Source organism: Aptenodytes patagonicus, chromosome 2 (assembly GCF_965638725.1).
Source record: "Aptenodytes patagonicus chromosome 2, bAptPat1.pri.cur, whole genome shotgun sequence".
NCBI classification, from domain to species: domain Eukaryota; kingdom Metazoa; phylum Chordata; class Aves; order Sphenisciformes; family Spheniscidae; genus Aptenodytes; species Aptenodytes patagonicus.
In genome coordinates, this window is record NC_134950.1 from 101,326,638 (window position 1) to 101,344,585 (window position 17,948).

The window sequence follows — 17,948 nt, forward strand, 5'->3', positions numbered from 1 at the left end:
CACAGCAAGGGAAGAGGGGGACTCAGAGATGGAAGGTCACACTAGTGCATGACTAACTGGAGGTTTTTTATTTATTAATTTTTACCAACACGATACATATGTGCTTGAAAAGCAGGGTTCCCCCCCACAAGCACATTCTATTCATACTTTAGACAATCAAACAGTCTTGCTACAAGCCCTAATTAATAGCTTTGTGTATTCAGAAAACGACTAATGCACATGCTTAATTTCAAATGCGTGCTTAAGTGCCTTACTGAAGTCTTAACGCACAAACTAGAAGCTTACAGCTTTTCTAAACAGAAGACAAAAGAGCATTTACAAACCAATCTGCATACCGGTAATATTTTTAGGTTGTTATTATTACAATAAAATATTTAAACTTCACAATGCTTTCCAGACCTCTACAATATTGTACACAATGCTTTGCCGTATTCTCGTTCAGTTTTAAACAAAGAGAAAAACCGAGACATTGAGATGCTTAAATTTGCCAAGCAGGTCCCTGGCAAAGGATTGAAAAGAGCAAAGGTCTCCCGATTCCCTATGTACTCCTCTTGAGGATGTTGCTTCTCATCTCTTGCTTACTTCCCATGATGCTCCCCCTAACCTGCCTTGTTTGCGCAAGGGTAAGATACAACATGCAATTCAGTGAGAGGGAAGCAAGGATTCACAAGCTTAACAACAATACAGGGTTGTAATTTAAATGTAACTCTTGCACAAAATTTCTTTTACGCGTGTCATGCAACAGTGTATAATAGGTTTCCCTGCACTGCATCACAACACGACATGACTGTAGCAAACGAATAACTACTTTTAAATGTACAAATACTGCTGACAACTAATGGACACTCTCCCCTATGCCCGATATTAGTTTCTACTTTGAAATGAGTCTTCTGTCTATCCCCTGGAGGGACAGGTGCCCTAGGAGCCTTCTACTTATTCACAAAAAGATTTTTTTGGTGAAGAAAGGGAAAAAATAGAAAGTCAATAGAAGTGGAGAATGGGGACTCATCGCTTCAATTATTTTCCTGTAGCTAAATAAAACAAAGGACAAAAAGAGCTGGGCTACAGACCAACAACACAAGGTAGTGGCTATTTGGCTTATGCTTCTTTAGGAAACACTTCTGGCTTCAAGCTCTTCAGAACGGCAATTCTGTGTTTTGTTTGGTTTTGACCTGTTGGTGTTGCCATTGCCAACAACTAACTGAAGCTTATTTTTGGGTTGTGTATTTTCTGCTCCGACCAGGTTTATACAAAATACTCTTAACTACAAAAATTACATTTTAATGAATGGATACCTAAATATGACACAAAAACCGGGACAGGCTGTGTCTGCAATGAACCATCCTTTCCTAAGTGTTTTGGTTGGGATGGAATTAATTTTCTTCATAGTAGTTTGTATGGGGCTATGTTTTGGATTTGTGACCAAAACAGTGTTGATAACACAGGGATGTTTTAGTTACTGCTGAGCAGTGCTTACACAGCGTCAAGGCCTTTTCTGCTTCTCACACCACCCAACCAGCGAGTGGGCTCCGGGTGCACAAGAAGCTGGGAGGGGACACGGCTGGGACAGCTGACCCCAACTGACCAAAGGGATATTCCATGCCGTATGACGTCATGCTCAGCATATAAAGCTGGGGGAAGAAGAAGGAAGGGGGGGGAACGTTCAGAGTTACGGCGTTTGTCTTCCCAAGCAACAATTACACGTGACCTGCTTTCCTGGAGGTGGCTGAACACCTGCCTGCCGATGGGAAGCAGTGGATGAATTCCTTCTTTTGCTTTGCTTGTGTGCATGGCTTTTGCATTACCTATTAAACTGTCTTTATCTCAACCCATGAGTTTTCTCACTTTTCCCCTGACAATTCTCTCCCCCATCCCACTGGGGGGAGCGAGTGAGTGGCTGTGTGGGGCTTAGCCCCCACCTGTAAAGGTCTTGGTCTCTATAATGGCCCCTTTGGGACTGCGGCTGCCTTGGGAGAAGCAGAAAGAAACTCACCACTGGCACCCTGTGCTGTGCATTGGTGGTAGCCCTGCAACAGCTAGGGGAAACACTGATGCAGCACCTAGGGCATGACAATTCTTTCCCTCTGAAATAACGTACGTATTAATCCACCCAACCTACATGTAAATGTATGGACACACGGTTATCTTAGGGCAAAAGCCTTTTGCATGCCACAACTTTCATATTTATATAGACTAATGATCAAATTAAGACTGATGATATATTTCAAGGCATGGGAGCTGTAGCAACTTACAGAAACAAAAACCTCCACATTTTTTATGTAAGCCCAGAACTTTTTGGCACACTCTAAGCAATCAACCATAGTAGGTAAGAGGTGCTGAGAGGCACATTAATTCTTCTGCTTGGAGGGGAGCTTTAAGTCTCAACAGCAACTAACTAGAAGACTCCAAAACAGTTACTCTAGGACAGTGCTGCCTGAAAAATAAATTGCCTTTTTTCTTCCATCTAGGTACCCAAGTCTGTGGTATGGATTCAGAAGTTATTAGCTCTGTGAGTCTGTACTGTGTATCAGTTCTAATCAGGATCCGAAGTCTGGCACCATCAGCACATTAATGCATTGACAAATGACGGCAGTAAAAGAAACTTACTGTTAGGAATCCTCAAAATTAGATTCAAACACAGGCTGAAATCTCTCTATTATAATTAGAGAAATAGTCAGAAATTTTATCTGAGACACTAAAATAGGAGACCAGATACAGTGTCTACTCTCTAAGCCTCATCTTCCCTAGAGTTCCACATCCCTGAGCTTTTTTGTCAGCTGCTTTCAACAGCAACCAGCAAAAAAATTATCATCTGCGACGCAAATGTTGTTATTACAATAGCAATCTTTTTTCTTTTTTTTTTTTTTTAAAGCACAGAATAAAATATAGTACTGTGTCATTCTGCTTAGAAAGGAGGGAGGGTCTAACCCAAGTGTGAGAGCAGATACAAACTTCACCTAACTCCTGGTATTCAGTTGCTGTAATCTCAGTGCATAAATCTTCAGTCAGAATGACATTTTTTAATCCTTTCCAATCGAGAACTATGAACAACAATGGTTAAACTGCATTCCTGGGACAGCTGGGACTGTTTGGGAACTATATTTCCGAAGAAATTAGACTAGCAACGTCCAATAACACAGGAGAGCCCTGCTAGCCTTCACTTTACTGATCTAAGTGCTCTGCAATATGAGACCTCAGAGAAAAGTTGGCGTTCAGTGTGGGTCACCTTCTCCCCTCCTCCTCCCCCCTAGCTTTTCCCACATATTTATTAAAGTTGACTTGCAAAACAAAGAAAGAAAGAAAGAAGAAAAAGGCTGGACTCGTGCATTTTTGTTCTATTTAAGCATTGTTATGGATGGAAGACACTGAAAGAAATCTAAAAGATTTGATTTTTCTTGCTTACTTTTTATATTAGAACTATTTTTATCATCGTCTTTTATAATAAGGTTTCAGTTCTGGAATAGCCTCAAATACTGAGAATTTGTACACACCTATGGGTTGAGCTGGTTAAAACCACTTTCACTTCAAGTCTATGTAGCTAAACATGTCCAAAAGGCTGACAAAACACTAGTTTAAAATATTGAAACAGGTTGCTCAAGCTCAAGATACTGCAAATTCCATCAGTCTGCTCATAAAGTGAAAGACAAGCCTGTAAGTACACTGTGATTTCATTCAAGCTAAAAGAATGACAATTATGTTGATTAGGCAACACCTAACGTGTGTAAGCGTGAGCGGTTGATGTGCACTGGTGGTTTACACCAAGCAAAGAGCTAAGAGAACCCCCCCAAAACTCCTCTTATGGAAATAAAACTCAGACTTCTCATGACTGAAGAACTAATGAAGCTCACACTAGCAAAGCTGCACCATTAAGAGTGGAAGCTAGGTGATCACTCACCTTCTTTATTATAATAAAGATTCCTATCCTAAATATCCCTCATTGTCTCCGAGACCAGACAGGCATGTGTATATGAAGCCATAGCCCATCTCTACAGGGGACCCCATTTGTTACTCAAAGCTGCTAATTTATATAAACAATACTAAGTAGTGTTATTGTAGCCACGAATGTCTAAGACCATTGGAGATGTGGAGAAGAATGTGCGCTCAAGAGCTGGTTTGTTTTTTCCAGCCATATCAGTTGGTCTAACAAAATACATTGCTCTTCCTCATAAATCTGGCCTGTCTTCATCTTAAGTTAAGAACACGGTGGTTTTCCTTACAGACAGACTTCGTTGAGAGTTGTTGCTCTCAGGTTTCTTCATGTATAACAGATATTTATCATGAAAATGATGTATGGCAGCAAGATGATAAAAACCCTCCAAAATGGCATGAGAATAAGGAAAACTGCAGGTTCACCAGATGCATAAATACACACACGTTCACAGAACATACAGTTGTAGGCACTTGCTTGATTTTTTAATTTATGACACACTATTCTGCATATTTTTTTCTTTGCCTGGACGCACTCAGCAGCAGAAACCCATGGGGCAGCTATGCCAGTTCATTCTTGCACACATTTTGCCAGCCAGACAGCAAGAGTAAAGATGAGCAATCATCCCTCCTCTTCCTCTTGCCTTCCCCAGTACCAAGGCATGATTCTCAAAGCCTACCCAGGGCAATCTAAAGAGCGACATTAAAAATTAATTAATAACCAACAGTGAAAGAGAAGAGCTGCAATGCTCCGGATAGAGGGCAACATCTGTGCCTGGGAGGTGGTGCATGCCAGGTCTCAGCACTCTAGGTATATAATTCCCCCCTTCCTCGCTTTCCATCCCCAAGAAAACAGCAGAAAAATCTGAGAGAGAGTTACGAGAGCCTGTGGCTGTATTGAATTTTACAAGCCTCCTTCTGTGCTGGGAGACCCCAAGTTGTGCAGGCAGCTGCTACCACGGGCCCTGCAGTGGATGAAGGGGGAGAGCAGGGGAGCAGCCCTCCAGCGCCTGGGGAAAGTATGCGAGCAGCTCTCCACATTGAGAAACCCACCCTGCCGCGCACCCGATCAGCAGGTGCCTGAAAAACCCGCTCACTCAGCAAATCTGATGGTAATCTAGAAAATAAAATTTTACTTCCCACCACTTATTTAGAAGACATTTCATACAAGGAACCACCTAGACTGTCTGTGGCTGCATGGACATTTTTCTTGGCATCAAAAATGGTCTACAGAGCATCTACCTCCATCTGGCCTCTTGTTCTTATTTCTGTGCCACCACCTCGACTGTGGCAGTATAATTTTTTTGTGGGGCCATGTGGTGAATCGTATCAGGGAACCGATTCAGATTAAAATCCCAGACTAAGGAAATTAAAGGCCATTAATAAATGCTGTAACTGTAATGTAATGTTACAAGCTCTCAAGTAAAGATTTGGAAAATTTCTATGCACACTTTTTCTTATTGAATGTGTAGCTTAATATATCACTTTATGTTATTAAACAAAACATGAAATGCAGTATGTTTCCAATCTCGTGCAGGAGCTGCACGTTTTACATTCTGTCCTGATGACGTCTAGGCACACACTTCCTAAATGCTTTTTTCCATCCCCCCTCAAGACAGTCGATTTGTTTTGCATCAATATTTGCATAAAAGCACGTGCCATCACCAGAGAACTGGACGAGGCAGTCGCAACATGTTCGGAAGGAAGGAGAAGCCACGTAGAAGTAAGCTGAAAGAAAGGGCATGCAGCAGCAGAGCAGAAGGGAAGGGCTCAGATGTGCTGGAGCTGGAGAAAGAGGTGAGCGGTGAGAGGTAAGTTAGCAGATGGACACAGGCTGCAGGAGCGACAGGAGAAGGAAGATACTGAAAGAATTATTGACATTAAATAGTAACAAATACAGTAAAGCAGGACGGACACCTTGTACTGAGCAGCTTTAACAGGAGTATCTGTCTGATAGTGCTGTCGACCTGCTGCCCCGATCTGGACATGCGCCACTCACCTTTTCCTGCTTAACAAGTCGCTGTTAACTCACAGTCGAGAGCAGAAAAGCTATGGTCAAGGCCAGGCAGCAACCTGGACGGAACTTCCCAGCCTTCTCCCCCTCCTCCAAATCACTGTGGGAAGGCCAGATCACCAAAGCTGGCCCTTGTTGTGTGATTTTGAAAGCCTAACAAATTGCCATGGCTGACTAAGGGATTGCAAGCCATGTGGAAAGCTCAGACAGATAACAGAAGCCCAGGTACCCTCTCCTCACCAGTATCGGAGCAGGAGTTACTGCTCCTGTGATCAGATGCCGCTGTGCATAGCAAATTTTGAGAAAATCATTAATGGCGAGTTGTCTTTTTTAAATTCACTCATCATGGTTACAATGAGCTATGAATTCTTACAAAAAGGGAGGATACTCAGCTCTTTAAAAAATGAGGTTTGAAGTATGTTTGGCAACTGTTTCTGTCAGTATCTGCAGTTTCATCACTGAAATTCTCTTGAGCATTTTTGTCTTCCCTCCTATTGTGAGAGCAACACAAAAGAAAACCTAACTATATAGGAAAAACAATTACCACAACTATACACAAAGTGTTGCCTAATGCATATGAAAGGATGACAAATGTATTTTATGTCCTCTATTATAATAATTTGATGCTTATACAACAATAAGTACAAAGTAAAATATGGGGGTTTAAGTCATGGTGCTGCTTTTAGCAGTTTTCTTGGAAAGATGTTACCCTTTGCATGTGCAAAATTCAGGCTTGCTACTAACAGTAGGCAGAATTGACGCTTACGCAACCTGTACATACAGATGCGTTGACCTCAGCAGCAAGTGCCTGATTAATAAACTATACTCTTTTTCAGCCATTTTATTTGACTAATGAGGTTATTAATTTTTTTTTTATTTGACAAATGTGTAATTTTCCCTCCTAAATTACGGTATGTTTTGTTTCTCATTAAATTACATTAACTTTTGTCTTGGACTAGCTAAACATATTAAAAAAACCTCTGAATTTGGATCTGAAGAGTGGAATCAGAAGTATGGAAAGTGCATGTGCTTTGCCAAAAGCACTATTTCATTACTCTTCAGAATTAGCTGGCAGTGTTTCTGCAATATTTACTGAAGTACAAACCAAATGTTTTCATCTGGACAGGATTCAAACCCTGGTATGTTACAACCACAACAAAAATCATCTCAATCCAAAAGCCTTCTCTGTAATTTGGGCTGTGGTTTCTGCAAAATTGGAGGATTCTTCTCCATGAATTATTTACACCAACTCCCCCTCTAGTTCCTCTCTTTTTTTTCCTCCTAACAATTAAACATAACCCAGATGTGCTTTGGAAAAATCTTAAAACAATTTAAGACATCAGAATGATTTAAGCACAAGGCAGGTCAAGGTATGCGGGACTTAAGCCTGCCCCGATAAACACGCAGCATGCCAAGCCCTACAACGAGCCGCGTCCAGAGATTTGGCTTCTCCTCTGACACACGGCCCCATTTTGGGGCTGTATGCAGGTGGAAAAACCTTGCCTCCCAAATGCTCCTGATGTACTGGCATCTCAATGCTTAAAATTTAGGGCCTGCTTCTCATTTATTATATGTCCTACTTAGTACGTTTTGGCAGGACAGTGCCAAGTCCCTGAAGTGCAAATAAATGTAATTTATGCCCGCACTTTATGGCCATTTTACGGAACAAGGCTAAAAGCGAATGAACTGCATAAACTCTATAGGAAAGAGCAATTGTATCTCACTTGTCTGACTCCACCTGCGGGAACAGTCCCAGAGGGAGCTCCGTGGTGCCTGAGCAAGAGGGAGGAAAAGGCCATCCCAAGTACAGAAATAAAACAGAGCTCATAAACACACCGATGTTCAAAATTTCCCTTTCTCTGCCGTTGTATGAATCACAATATGCTTAGTGTTATGACTAACTTATCGGCTAGTGTAGTGACATAAAACCCATTTTCTTCTCGGCCCATTCTTCAAAGCAGTAGAGCTAAAACCAAAAAGCCAAAGAAAATTGTTCCTTTTCTAGGGAAATGGAGTAAGGGTGGGGAAATGTGTGAATCTGCAGGAAAAAAATAAAAGGTTCACTTTCCAAAGTTAACAAAACACACACCAGAGGAACAGACTACTGAATATTAAAAAAAAACCAAACAAGTAGAGTGCTTCTCACATCTACAATTCATATCTGACAATCTCAAAGCAATTTACCTCCACTAACCTGGCTAGATTTGGCAGTGAACTTCAAAACCAATCCTTCCCACATACGCTTCAACCCCCGTCTTTACGTTCCCCTCCACCACGAACAAGACAAGTCTGCAAGTCCCAAACCACCGTGCTGCCATTCCCAAAAGGCTACCAGGCTGTGTTTCATACCCAAGAGATCCTGAGCCCCATCCCTAGCACAAAATAAGTCTTTCGGGGAGCACCGAACCCGTGGTAGATTCACAGGTTATGGAAGCAGGCTCACAGGTTTCTGGCTGGGAGGAAGGGCAGGAATTGCCTTTGCCAGAATACTTTACATTGCCCACCTGGGCATCGAAAACCGCCGGCAGCGAGGTTTTGAAGTGCTGCTGCTGCCATCGCAGCACTCGGATTTTATGCCAGTAGCTCATACCATAACCAACAAGAAGCTACGCCAATACCTATATACAGAGTTAAACATTTACCCTCATTTTACAGAAAAACTAAGCAGCTCGACAAGGGACTTGGAGCAAGTCTGTGGCAAATACAAAGGCTGAACCACAAGATTAGTCTCCCATTTCAGTGAGTTAATTTCATCCTGTGGCTTTTTGCAGGGGTAGATATTGGAATCATTAACATCAGAAAGGGGCCCCAAAACAGGAAGAGCAGGGAAAAACTTTGATTCAGCTGTAGCACTACACACAGGCTACTCTATCTTGCACTCAGTAGCTCTTCCCACCTCTTAAATCTCCCAGTAGGCACACACTGATGTGAAGACGCATCCTCCACTGCATGCCTGGAGGGATGGCATTCCAGCAGCACCCCCATCCCCTAGGAAGGAATAATGTCATGGTGTTGGTTGCCAGGCTCTCTGCATACTTCTTACATGCGCTGTTCACTGTGAGCCCGCATATTCACTTCTCCCTGCCAACACTGATTAAATTACTCTTGTCCTAAACCACCGTGAGAGTTACTTACCAGCCCAGAGCAGCATATTCCACAGGTGGACTAAAGGGTTGCACATATGAGAAATACCTCATATTTTACACTTCAGTGTTACTCCTTACTTTGAAAAGAACTTCGAAATTGTGAGATGTAAGGGACAAGGCCCAAGTCACTGTGCTGTAAGCACAGACAATGCCCCAGAGAAAGCTCCAGAGCCAGCCACGGGGAGGGGCCCGGTGTCACTCACCTTGGCTGACTAATGGCTCAACCACTCCTGGAGCTGGGGTGAGAGAAGATTCCAGAAACCTCGGGCTGGAGCCAATAAATAGGGGTGCACATGAGCCTCCTCGGGGCGCTCTCCACACCGACACCCCCTGTCGGCAGGTCTGACGCTGGATCCAGGATTGGTGATCTCTCTCTCTCTCCCCCCCCCTGCTTCCCAGCTCTCTCTTTCTTTCTCTCCCCCCGTCCTCCTTCTTGCTCTCTGCTTTTGATGCTGCTAAGTAACACAAGGCCTACCTCAACTCCTCATAAAGCCGCTTCGCTTGTATGACATATTAACACATAGAGGGCTGATGCTTATAGAAGTGTTCGTGCCATTAAAGTTGAAGTTCGTGTTTGGACCTTGAGTGTTATCTCACCTTAATCCACATCGAGGGGATTTGCAAACCTTAGTCACTCTCCCCTTCTTGTAGGTGGGACGTGACAGATTACAGTTATTAAATGCAAACTTATTTTTATTACATGGTTTGTGCAATTAAGATTCAGCACCCCGAAGTTTATTCTTGTGTTTTCAATCCATCCTAAAATTTTAGTCTCAAATACCAAATGATTTAACAACAAAATGGATAAAAAGTCTTCTTCCAGTATGTTAAACAAATTATTGTACGTCTGCATGTTTTAATATTATTTTGGAATTATAAAAACTAACCCGGACTGCAAAGCAGCTCACATTTTTGGACAGTGTCAGCATTTCATTGCTCTGCTTCCAGCCTGTGCTATTTAATGTGCTTACTCTGATCTGGTGAGCATGTCTCCACGGTGACAACGTGCTCCCTTGGAAGGCTTCCAGAATGGGACTGATGCAGTCACTGGCTCTTAAAGTCCAGTGTACCTATTGATACTGAACTACTAGGCAAGCGTACCTTCTGCCTTGTTAAAAGCCAGGCAAATGAACAGTTGTTTTCTAACATGTCCAAAATTAAGAGCTCCCAAGTTTTTGATTTTGGGGGCTCTCCCGTTGTAATGGAAAACCTCTGCAGCTATCTACTGGCACAGGCAAACCCTCCTATTAAGACTCTAGAGAGAAGACTGGGATCAAAGACCCCCAAGCCTACCACCCAAACAAGGTGTTTAAAAAAATAAAAAGCCTCTTTAAGAGCAAACTGCGAGAAGACTGGAGCACTGAGATTTAGAAGTTTGTGAAGTTTGGACAAACATGCTATAGTGAGATTTTCTATTTTGGTTTTGCCCAATTGTAATAAATCATCAGATCGTTAAGTCACTGCAGTACTCAAAGAAAACGAACAGACACGCGTTTTACAGTGTGTCTGTTCTAGTTGTCAGTTTACTAGTTGTTAGAAGAGCCTGAAAACTCAATTTGTGAGATCTCAATTAAACCATCTTTATTTAGGAATCCCTGAAATTCTCTAGCATGTAACTCCCAGAGGCCCGGCTTAATTAGAAAATTGATCATGGGAAAACTTCTTAAAATGTAGGCTCCTAATCATAGCCTTCCTGTTATCACCTTTTGCCAAAGATCTATTGCTCACAGGGAGTTGTTTCTCCTTTCCCCTTTAGCCCTATATTATTTCACTCACAATATTTTTAACCTGTAAATAATTATGGAGAGAAAAGGTAACTTAAATGCACTGTAACAGAAGCTATTAAGAAAAATTTTATCAGAGGCAGTAAATACAGTAAAAGTGAAAGCCATTGTACAACCACACAGAGATGACACACTCATATCTATGTGCGCTGCTGAAAGATACTAATTATGCCTCTGGCAAAGGGCATACGGGCTCCCTCAAAGAAGCTATTTAAAGATAAGAACGCTGCAGACAAACACTTCAGAGATATCTGCGCTATTCCCTTCCTTCTTGTGTTGGAAATTCTAGGTCACAATTTAATAAAAAAATTTAAAAAAAAAGAAAAAAAAAAAAAAGAAGGATTTTAAAATAATAGAAAGCAAGGGAACCTTGCCAAGTCTGGTCAGTTAGATGTATTCCAGGGTGCTCAGATATTCATCAACTGTTACAGATTTTTCATTCTGCTCCGCTTACCTTTTAAGAAGTAATTAGTACATTGCATTATCAAATCAAGAGTTCAAAAAACAAACTAATTAAAAATATGTCTAAAGCCCCTAGTATTCTGGATAATGAAACAAAGCAGGTCATCTTGGTTAAATTATCTCCCTTTGAAATTACAAGATGCTAAAAAAAAAAAAAGTAAATAAAAGTTATTTGAATCATTAGATTTTCTGACACATAGCAGAAGGCCAGGTAAATGGGACTTCTTTTCCTAAGTATGGGATCTTACGCACGTCAAGAGCCTTTCTTCCACATTGTGGCATGACAGTACTGCTCCATCACTCACAGAATTCAGCTGCTGCCGCTTAAAATAAACCCCCCAGAGTACTGAAGAGTGAACTTGCAGTGCTGAAGGGATTTTTAAATTTCTCTGTTTAAAAATAGAAAATGAAAGTACACGCTGACATGGTGCAACAAATTTATACTGTGCTTCTGACACTGCTGCTGGGTGTGGTGGGACAAGGACAGAGACATGACCACATAACTGTTTTCCCACCAGTCCTGGAAAAGACTCCCTTGCCGAAGAAGAGCTTTGATCATGAATGCAGGGACTATATCATCACAGCATTTTGAAGGACTAGGACCTAAGAGAGTCCCAACTTAAAAAAATTAAAAAAAAAAAAAAAAAAAAAATTACAGAAACATAGGGATTTACTGTCCTGAATCTTACCACTACTACACTTACTACTAAACAATTTCCAAAGTGCTGAACTTACACCCTGTGAGTGTGCTTTTATTTCCACGTAATTGTGTCGGATTTCATCATGAAACTGCAAACAGCCAGGGCTGGACAGACATATCTGGACAAAAGTCAGAACAACCACACGTCCCACCATGCAAGCAATTTTGAATCCCTCAACACTTCAATAAATAATAGCACAGAGGTTCAAAACCAAAACAAACTCCTTCCAAAACAATCACAAGTCTTCCCTATGCAGGGTTTAAGTAAGCTGCTGGCTCTTCCCTCTCCAAGCTCACTGGGTACCCACCAGAAGAGCAGCACCAAATTAAGCCTGCCAGTGCCCTGGAAGGCCACTTGTGGGACCTTTCTGGAGCTGGATGTACCAGTGAGCTGCTACATGAACTCCCTGTGAGCATACTAAGAACCAGCTTCCACCTCCTTTTTTCCAATGGGCACATCAAAAGAGACAACCACCTGGAGCTAAACCTCCTGAGGGACTGAACGGGCACAATCTCAGGCAGCCAGGACCTCCTGAAGGACACAGCAGTTCAGACACTGAAGCCAGAACCATGCTAATACTGATCTCAACAACCCCACTCCTTCTCCCTCCAAACCACAGCCACTCTCTTGCTCCTCCACAGAAATGCATCCAGGTAGCAGACGTCCAAGATTTCCGTCCCTGTTTTTACTGGCTCTTTTCAGGCTTTATACAGGGGTGATGGAGCAATAAGCTTGTGGAGGTGCTGATACAGTGAGCTGACAACTTCCCCTTTCTGCTTTTCTTCAGCCTGTTTAAGCAGACCAAGAACATGCCATGTGTGGCACTCAGAGCAGATTTTTCCTTGTGGTTTTTAATATAATTGTAATTGGGATCTTGTCGTCTGAATGCACGTGTTGTCTGAAATATACGAGTACTCCTGCATACTGAAGAAATTAGGAATGAATTGCAAGTTCTTAATTGACAGTACAAAACATCAATTATTCTACAGATGAATAACAAAGAAGAAAATTACAGGTGCAAGAGCTAAACAGCCACTGATTAAAATAAAAAAAAAAAAAACCAAACCCTTCTGAATGAAGCACTGGAATAGGACAAAAGTACCCGTGCTTCCCATTTGCATTGTTAAAGCAGAATGCTAAGAGACAGTGGGAAATAAAAATGGAGATAAGTCACATCCCCACACAGGTTGCCTTTCTTTAAGTGCAAGTGCCTTCCAAGCTATAAATAACACATGCTTAGTTAGCAAGCAGTGGAAACAAGTGTGTGAATGCAGCCATGTGTGCTCACACACATACACACACCATCTGAATTTTCCCACCAACAACTGTGGCAGTTGGCCCAGATCACAGCAGTGACATGCTGCCAACAGACTGATCAACCTCACAGCAGACTAAATTAGAAATACATTTCCACAGATTAAATTTCAGAGGACTGTGATGCCACTTTAAACTCCATTAGATTCTGCTCCTCCCTAAATCCTTTAAACAAACACAAAAGCCTCCATCCCCTCCACCCACCTGCTTTACCAGAAGTCCCAACAGGATGGAGGCTCCATATTGGACCAGTGTCAAGACAGATAAAGTAGCAACCAGTCTAAAGCTACCACTAGCCTAAAATCTCACAGAAGAGAAGAAAAAAGAAATCAAGCCATGCTGCATTAAGGTGAGAAAGCCTCAGCAGGAAGCTACGAGTGGTGTTGACCAGTGCTGCTTGCAGATGCAATGGAGACTTCAGAACTGGAAAGGGGAACTCAAGCTTTGAAGGATTCAATCTACTAGGTAAGACTTTTGCAGACAAGCCCCATCTATAACAAATGCACACCCTTTCAGCAGGTAATGGGACAAAACAACAGCAAGAGGCATGGTTCCAGCACATCAAGGATGGAGCAGTGACTGGCTAAGGGGACGGGGGGGCATCTGCCAAAAAAGAAACATACCACGAGAGCTAACAGGACATTTGGGAGATTAAACTGAAAGATGCTATCTTCAGTACATGACTTGGGACACAGGGCCATGGAAAGTCCCAAGAAAAATGACCACTCAAGTAAGGTCTCCTTCTTTAGCTTATTCTGGACAGTCAGCTGTACCTCACACTAAGGTCCCCAAGTCTGACACGCAGGCTCGCAGACACACACCAGTGATCCCAGACACACACCATACAGCTCCAGCTGGGCTCAGGCCCCCGTCATTGTGAGATAATTCAGGTATCTCGCTGTACAACTTCAGATGCCTCGTCTGCACTTGGGTTGCAGGGTGGAGGAGCTCACCTGTTTTAATTATCACCATGGGAACAATCCGGCTCCTGGGGCAGCTAAGAACAACAAGCAACCCCTCACTGCCAGATGAAAAGCCTCACTCACATTGAGCTATAAAGGACAGTGAGTAGGTAGAGAAGGGGAATTTCCAACCAGATTTCTCCTCTTGCAGGAACAAGTACTCAGGCAAGTTAAGCACTTCTTCAGTTTATAGTCAGACAAAACAAAGGAGGATGGGGAGGACTTAAAGAGAGCTAGACAAAAACCCATTCAGGATAACAGAGTGCTAAGCATAAAAGAAATTTCCTTTTGCACTATTACTGGCCTCATTTTATGGTCTTTACAACCATGAACTGGAATGCTCCTGCTGCAGATACAGTCAAATTGCTGAGAGTTGAAATGCACACAATATATTCAAGTGTAGCACCAGTACATTTGTCTAACTGCTAATCGGTGTGCGGTACTATGGCTCGTTCTTTGAATGAGACTGTCCCCCTAGGCTGCTGCGAGACTCCTACCTCGAAGACAGAGGAAAGTGAGAAAATCTTCTGTCTTGGGCTTCCTTTTGGAGAGGTCAGAAATCTGAGTGGCGGGAGGGGGTAACAACGGCTCCACTATCTTTATTGGAGTTGTGCTGGGACTGTTTGGCTGGGACTGAGCAAACTTCCTTTGTGCTTGCAGCCTTGGCCTGTGGAAACAAGAGCATATCAGAAGCACGTTAGGCAGAACTTGTAGGAGAGATATCAGAACATAAAAATTCACTGGGGGGGTGGGGGGCGGAGAGAGATCTGAATCTATCTCCCACCGATATCATATCCCTGCCTGGGTCAATTGTGAAAACAGTATTTTATTTGCTTCACCCTTTGGTATCTTCTGTGACAATTTGGGAAACCAGAAAAGGAACATCTTGACTATAAAATCTGTGACTACTATTTCATATGTTCCGAGTATTTTCTTGCACATCATACACTTCCAGCTTACCATTCACTTATTTGGAAATTAAATCTGTATTTTGCACCATGAAAACATCTTTTTTTTTTTTTTTTGTTAGTGTTCTTTCCTTCTTGTTTTTAATTAATTTACAAATGAGGTTTATTTTAGCCCCATTAAGGTTTTCATTTATTCCAATATGCTAGAATCTTATTTACATGGTAAAATATATATTAATAGATAAGGTATCTACGTTAGTGCCCAGTTCTGCAAAAACAAATCAAAACCTTTAGGGAAAGGTATTTTTGACAGGGAAAATATCAGGTAAAAGCCATTAGATTTTTATTCCCTCGGCCACAGCCCAGAAGACAGTAAGCAAGGAGGTCTGGGGTGGGGTTAAGTAGTATTTGTGACAAATTTGTAAGAAGGAAGGACACGCATGGAGTGAATTTGTCTCAGTCCTGGTACTGGGTGATGGACTGACACACTCTGATAAGTTTTAGAGCATGCCCGGGTACGGCTGTAGGAAATGAATGGATGCAGGTGGTTTTGGCAGTCAGGCTGCAAATTATTTCAAGCCTATCTGAAGGCTCTGATTAACTGCTAGGTGGCAATGAATATGATTTTCTTTAATACATCTAGAACGCAAATTGGTATTAGGGAAAGCACTTTGGGGCAGGATAGATACCTGGAGGGGGTCTCACTGGGAACCCGGCTCAGCTCAGCATTTAAGAACATGCTAATTTCTCACTTAAGCAACTGGGATTCTAATTATGATCTTTATTACGGCTTCAAAAAGGAGAGAAGCTACTGAAAGAACTTAAAACCTCATTGAGAAAGGATGCAATTTTATGTCATTTTCTTCCCTAATAGCAGAGTATTTACATAATGTTAAACTGAAACACGTATCAAATAACACTAAAGGAAAAGCCGGTCTTGTCACTCTGTGGCAGGCTTGACTGTTATGACTTAAGGAAAGCACAGTTATCGTTCAGTATGGATGAAACATGTAATTGGCAAACCTCTTCTTTTTCACGGATATTAAACTTAAAATAGTTGGGTAAGAAGAGGTTTGTCACTGTATTTTAAACTTCCGCAATTTTGTGGCTAAAATAGAAAATAAAATTTGAAAATCCCAGCAGTGTTTGTATACGTATACACACGTCCCCTAAAGACAACAGAGAACAAAAGTAACATTCAGCATTTTGTCCCTAAACTCTGCATAAAATTCTCCATGTCCTCATTATCCAACCCCCACCTCCCCCAAACAACAAAAAACACCAGCCATTCTTACTGCTTATTTTCATCTCCTTAATGGCAAATATAACATGGTGTTTATATATTTTTTTTTTATCATGGTGCTTATAGTTTGTGAACTGGAACTAAAAGACTGTTGAACACATATATTTCCTCGTGTCTATGAACAATTATCTTTCCAGAATGAAGGTCTTGTATAGATCTGCCTGTATATCCCCAAAATTACTCAGATTGCCTTGCAAAGCCCGTCTGCTTGAAGAAATAGGAGGACTCCTGCACAGGATGAATGGGATTTTAATTTCAACCAACTACGTTTCTATCAGCAAAACCACACATGCGGCCAGAGAAAAATGCTTTGTGTTGGCTTCTGTTCTGCACAAAACGTACACTCTCTTGCCAAAAAACAGACTATAAAGGTTAGCAAGCAACCCTGCCTGCTGCTCTCATCTGCACAGCGATTCTTCCCCATCGATGTGCTTCCTCAGCTGGGCTGTTAAAAACATACACTATTCACTCACCGCATCTCTGAAACTACCTGCTCAAATCTCATGTGATCAAAGATAAGCAGCAGGGAGGACTCCACAACCACCACCACCCCAAAAAGTAAAGGTTAAGCCTGTTTCATGGTTCAAAATTAACCCTTTGTAGCAAGGATTGGCCAGGGCTGTTTGCAGCATCACTATTGTTGGTCCCTAGAGCATTGAAAAAGGATTAGAGAATGACTTATAAGTTCGGCACAGACATGAAATGAATTAGTGAATTGAATAGAAAGTACTTTTGGTTCTGTCTGTCTTTGAAAATACACTCTCCGCTAGCCATCCTTCACCAGTACAAACAATTCCCCGCTCGTTTTGCTTGCCCACTTCCCGCGGGTCATACGGCCTGGCAGCGTCACTGGCTCTTCACTACCCACCATGCTCCCGCAGGGGCCCTTCATTTCAGTGAGGGCAGTGAAAATGCCAGATCTTCCCTCCACTCAACCTCAGGCTACGACTGTGAACTTTTACTGCTTCCTTGGGGAGGCTGCGGAGACTTTCTACATGGTCAGATGTGTCCGAGATGCTTCTCCTTTCACACCTCTGTTGATGTTTGCTGTACTTTCTCCTGCTTGGTTTGAGCTCACCAGTGCCACAAAAACAGGCCTGCTCCTTACGAAATATCCATTTTTTTATTAAAATCCTGAGCAGTTACAGGGTGTAAGCATCACCAATTTATTTATGAACACTAGTAAATGAAGGTACCCTTTTGTGACTACAGCATCCTTTAGGTTACTGCAACAACTACTGTTCTTTGCATGGATAGGCATGTGCTCCGCAGGCTTCTACTTCAATGCCTGAGGGTGTACAGAGTGAGCCATGAGCAAGAAACAAGCTATTCCTTAGCTACAACACATTGGGATGAGGCATCAAGTTCAGGAAACAAAAGTCAAGCTTTTAAGCTTTTACTGGGAGAATGAAGAGCCACCCACTGTG

At 42.2% G+C, this 17,948-nt stretch overlaps 1 protein-coding gene across 1 annotated transcript in view; it reads right to left on the reverse strand.

Annotated features, from left to right (window-relative positions):
- Window positions 1-17,948, reverse strand: part of JARID2 (jumonji and AT-rich interaction domain containing 2) — a 234,870-nt gene that overhangs the window by 52,107 nt on the left and 164,815 nt on the right. Inside the window, exon 4 of the mRNA XM_076330593.1 lies at window positions 14,808-14,977. Within this exon, the coding sequence (XP_076186708.1) occupies window positions 14,808-14,977 (170 nt within the window). The remainder of the gene's footprint in view (window positions 1-14,807; window positions 14,978-17,948) is intronic.